This window comes from Tupaia chinensis, unplaced genomic scaffold, assembly GCF_000334495.1.
Source record: "Tupaia chinensis unplaced genomic scaffold, TupChi_1.0 Scaffold000430_1, whole genome shotgun sequence".
Lineage (NCBI taxonomy): Eukaryota > Metazoa > Chordata > Mammalia > Scandentia > Tupaiidae > Tupaia > Tupaia belangeri.
Window position 1 is genome coordinate 2,977,806 of NW_006159935.1, and position 5,227 is coordinate 2,983,032.

Below are 5,227 nucleotides of genomic sequence, written 5' to 3' on the forward strand. Positions count from 1 at the left end.
GAGGGGGGCTGGAAGCGGACACTGCCACCCCCCAGCCGTATCTTGAAAAGATCAGCCCGGCTGCGATATGGAGAATGTCTTCCACGGCGGCAGAAGTAAAAGCAGAACCAGCCTCGTGGTGCTGCCATTAAGCACTGCACAGAGGAAGCTGGATCCCACAGGTCCAACCGGGGTTCAAGTCCCAGCCCCATCAGTTTCAAAAACACACTGGGGCTCACGTGTGCTTATACCCAGAATCCTGGCAAGATAGAGAATTAGTGGAATGAAGGGTCACAGTGCAACCCAGCCCTGGTGGGGGTTTGGGAGAAATGTGTGCAGACACACCCTCCTGAATTAAAAATTTAAAAAAAGGAAAAGGAAAAGCAGAGACCTGTGAGAACTACCCACCCTCGTGGATGCCAGCCTACAGCTCGGCAGTGGTAAAGGGAATAGGAAGACGCGGCGAAACGGGGACTTGGCGAACACCCCGAGAGAGCAGCATCTGCCAACAGGGTAGAAAAGGAATGAGAGGGCGGAGCTGGAGGAGGACGAGGAGGCGGGGCGGCGGCGGCCACGGGGTTGAGACGGCCTGCTATAAGGGACTGAGGGGCTGGACAGCGGAGCAGCTGTAGAGTGCCATGCTCCATGACATGCTTCCACATGGAGGTCCCAGGTTCAAGCCCCAGCGTCTCTGTCTCATGTGACCGAGGTCCAGAGCTGCCTGGGCATGAGGGCAGATCCCAGCACGGGGGCCCTGCGGTGGGTACTGTCTCTCTCTCTCTCTCATGAAAAAGATGAACAACAAAGTTAAAAACAGAGAGATGGAGGTGGCAGCTGGAGAGGGGGAAGCAAGTGAGGGGGGGTTGATTTGTTGCGTGGGAAGAAGTGTAGTTGTTTTGTTTGTTTTTTTAAGAGAGATATTTGCTATAGGGTATGTGCACTTGCTGGAGAGACAGAGAGATAGAAAGCGAGCAATCACTCCCCAGGAGGGATGGCCACACTGTAACCCCTTCTCCTCCATTCTCCTCTTGGGATTTTGAGCAGCATGCACACGTGTGAGTTTTTAGCCACCAGGTCTGGGACTTGAACTGCAGTTGACTACATGGGAGTCCAGCGACGTAACTATTTCGCTATCTGCTGGTCCAGAAGTGTAGTTGTTTACGTACATGTTTAACACAGAAGATTTTACACCACGTTGGTGAAAATGATGCCGTAGATAAGATTAAGAAGCGAGAAGGGAGATAGCTACATCAGTGGTGAGAAGAGATGAAATTTATTCAACTGACAAATATTTATCGAGCACCTATTAAATAAGTGATTGTGGTCTTGGTTGGTAAGTGGCCCACCATGTAATGCAACAGAAAGTAATATAAATGATATATTACACGGCAAGTGAAGATCCACCAGAGGCGTACACCAAGCGTTAATAAACAGATTGGGGGCGAGAAGTGTGGACTGATATCAGGGAAATGACTAATTAATGTATTTTAACTGTTAATATACTTGGAGCAAATGTTTTTCAAACTATTGTTCCTGATTCTACGTTTCATAAAACATAAAGACTTAGGCTCCAAAACAAATGCACAAAGACAAAATATTTAGTTACAAGACACCAAACCCAGCGTTTGTAATCAATTAAAAATTTCCAGTAATTAATATCGTCAGATAACGGTTCAGTCCGTATTCACGGTTGTAAGTGTCCTTGCTGTTTAAATTGCTTCGCTCAGTATTACCTGAGTTCAGAGGTCACTTTTCCATTCTGGAATCTTAAGGAACTAGCAGCAGAGGAGTTCCGCCAGAACTAAGCCTGTTCGTTTTCTGAACTACACACTTGGAACGACTGTCCAGGACTGGGCTGGGTTCACACTGACCTGTGCATTTCGTCAAGGTCCCACCTGCAGAAAATCAAAACCGGACGCCCGGGCCAGAGGAGCCTCCCACTCAAGGACAGTGCGTGGTGTGAGTAAGCAGCCATTTTATTCCAAAGACTTCCACGTACTCAGAAAATGACTCATTTCAGAAGTCACACATTTCTCTGATGCTTTAAGAATGCTAACTGAGAGAGGTAACATTTGCTCTTCTCAAAAACCACAATTTCCTCCCCCCGCCCCACTATAGGGTATGTGTGCTTGCTGGAGAGAGACAGACAGGGAGGGAGGGAAGTGAGAGATCACCTCCGGGGAGAAGGTCACTCGGCCATTCCACTCTCCTCTCAGGGTTTTGGGCATGCACACAAATGCTCCAAGCGTGATTTCGAGTCGCTGGGTCCAGGGACGCAAGCCACATGGTCAGCCGTGTGGGACCCAACAGTTACACTCCCTGCCACCTGCTGGCCCAAAAGGCACAATTTCTGTATATGCATACATACACATACAGAGAGTAGCATGTACATCCGTATACACACATACAGTCATTCTACAGCAAACACACCTACGCCTAGAAACACTCAGGCCCAAAGTCACAGACCGCCGAGTTCCGCAGTCAGTCAACACTGCGCCTTTGACTCCCTGCCGTGACACCCACCTGCTGAGCCGCGTCCCCATTCACCAGGTGAGGCATCATGGCTACCTCTCCGTTCAGCAACGGCGGCAGCTCCAGAGGGATCTGGTCGGTCATCATCATTGTGACATACATTCATGGAGAGTTTCCCTCAACGCGCTTCCTGCAAGAAAACAACCATTTTTTAAATAAGACTCAGGATCATAAAAACCACCTGTAACATAACAAGTCAGCAATTTCAGAGCCCGTCGGGAGGCCGGCTGAAGGCAAATCATGCTAATTACAGAGAGCTGCGCTCCTATGGCGGGCCCCGAGGAGGGGCAGGACCAGGGCAGGAAGTAGCCTGAACTCCGAGATCAGAACTCAGAGTCTCTCAGCGGCCATGAGAACATACCCCGTCTTGCCTCGGGTCTGCCACTTGGCTGTAAATCTTAAAGGCGTTCTGAGTAACAGTAACAGCTCTACCCCCAGGGATCTTTCTGAGGATGAAGTAAGATCGTTTCGGAAGGTGAAAATGCCAAACAAAAACTGGGTATCATTACCTTTGAGGTAATCAGCAACACAGAAGGTGAAGTCCGAAGAGGAGGGCCTATAATTACTCATCATAAAAAAGCTCTCCCCTTTCATTAAGATCAAAACGATGTTCACCACAGTTAATCCAAGGGAGTAGACAAAGGTTAACGACCTACACCACCACGACTGCGATTTCGGATTCTGCCATCTCCCCGGCAAGCTCGCGCTCGCATTCCCTCCCTCATCACTGCTTCCACTTGAGTTTGACTTGCTGCATACGGGCGTCTGTCCCTGTGCGACCCCGGGCTTTCCTGCTTCCTGACGTACCCATGACACCTCGGACAGTCTGCCTGAAAGGCAGACTCCATTTCCCCACAGAGTAAATGAACTGATTACATACGCAAAATAACACAATGTCTACTTTCATTCCTTAGCATTTGCTACCGACATCTAACTTTGCCGTACGACAGGAGGAAAAGAAATCCCTATTTAGAATGATAACTTGTTCCTTAAATGTTAATATATTCTTCAATTATGCCTAAAATTTACCGCACAAAAAGTTTAGCAGCATGGACAAAGAAGGATAAACACACAAATGCAAATAAACACATGATTTTAAATGTTTCCTGTACAAATTTCCATACAATTCAGTCAAATGTTTTGTCATTCAAAATCAGTTCCACAAAGTTTCAAATTCAAGGATATTTGATCAACGAACTCTTCTGTACTCAATTTCCAAATTAGACAAAAGATTGTGGGGTAAATCCTTTCGTGGTCACCTCAAATCTGTCTCAGACAGGTATGACAGAAACAGTATTTCTTCTCATTCTTAAATGCCTCCATTCTGAACATTACACGCACCTTCCCCCAAACCCTTCCTGGAACTATCAAATGATGCGCAGAAGTCACGTGAGAGATTGTAAGCTTATTGATTAAGATAGGTAAAAACCTACACTATTCATTATAACCTCATTTGGAAGAATCTAGTGATTTTAGACAGCAAACAAGGAAGTCTTGTTTCAACTAGGGACACACACTCTGTAATAACAGGTCTTATAACTCAGTGTTAATAGTCCATCATGCTGTTTTACGAGGCCATTCCTCAGTTGCTAAGCAAATAAAAGTAAAAAGCCCAAAGCCCAATAGTTTATCCCAATGAAGGGAACAGATTCTTCTAAATAAAAGATAATCCACTGACACCATCACAGCAAAACTGACTGTGGTAGGTCAGATGCAGAGACGCACCGATGTGGAACCTGTGCTCCGTTTCTGAGGTCCTTGAGCCTCCCTGTGAGCGCATGGGGAAGGATGGCGGCTGCTTCTCAAGCTACTTCTCTTTTTCTGAAAGAGAAGTTTTTTGGGTTTTTTTTTTTGGGGGGGGGTTGTTTGTTTGCTTGTTTTGTTGTTGTTTGCCAGAGAGCACATGTGCTTGTTACAGAGACAGAGACAGAGATAGATGGTGAGAAAACACTCCCCAGAGGAGACGGCCACACCACAATCCCTTTTCCTACATTCTCCTCTTGGGATTTTGGACATGAACACACACATGCTCAACATGCACTTTAAGCCACCAGGTCTGGGACTTGAACCGCAGTCAACTACCCAGGAGTCAAGGGACCTAACAATTATGCCACCTGCTGATCCTACCACATGCCTATTCTTAAGTGTGATGGTTTATTTAACGTTTCTTCAAAGTTGCAGGTTAACTAGGAAGGGGATTTAAACCAGAGCTCTGAGTATAAGCACCTCTGAGGATGCTCAACTCCACCTCTCCTCACTTGCTGGAACTTAGGTGCCAAGTACCGTCTTTCCTCCCTTCCCTGGGCCGTGAGAGCGAGCACCAAAGCCCTCTCCCACATAGCACAGTTCCGGCCACCATACAGGCAAGCATAAGGATGAAACTGCTCCCCTTCTGTCACCCAACAAGGCAGACAGCATAAAGGACTTCAGGGCCTGCGCCGAGGCCCTTTCAGCTTCTATAGGTCCTTCCATTAAACCACAGAGAGCGGGTAAAGGTGTGGGTTTGGCGGACTGGAGCAGGAGAGGCATGGCCTTGGTCGGAACTGCACTGGGCTGAAGCTATTTACGCTCCACGCGGTCTAGCCCAGCTAAGGAGTTGCCAACACTGGAGTGTAAGCCTGGAACCTAATAAACAGTGCCATTCATTTTTTTCTAGCGTGGGTCCTGGGGGAGGGGTGTGCAATGGGTAAGACAATTTTCATCTGGTACAAAATTT

At 47.4% G+C, this 5,227-nt stretch overlaps 1 protein-coding gene across 3 annotated transcripts in view; it reads right to left on the minus strand.

The window, feature by feature from the left end:
* FNDC3B (fibronectin type III domain containing 3B) overlaps positions 1–5,227 on the minus strand; it is a 317,671-nt gene that overhangs the window by 297,020 nt on the left and 15,424 nt on the right. For 2 of the 3 annotated variants that reach the window (XM_027774421.1, XM_014590333.2), the window contains exon 2: positions 2,503–2,641. In XM_027774421.1, coding sequence (XP_027630222.1) covers positions 2,503–2,613 — 111 coding nt within the window. In that variant the 5' untranslated portion in view covers positions 2,614–2,641. Of the gene's footprint in view, positions 1–2,502; positions 2,642–3,020; positions 3,039–5,227 lie in introns of those variants that run through there. The other variant, XM_027774420.1, reaches the window with a different exon arrangement.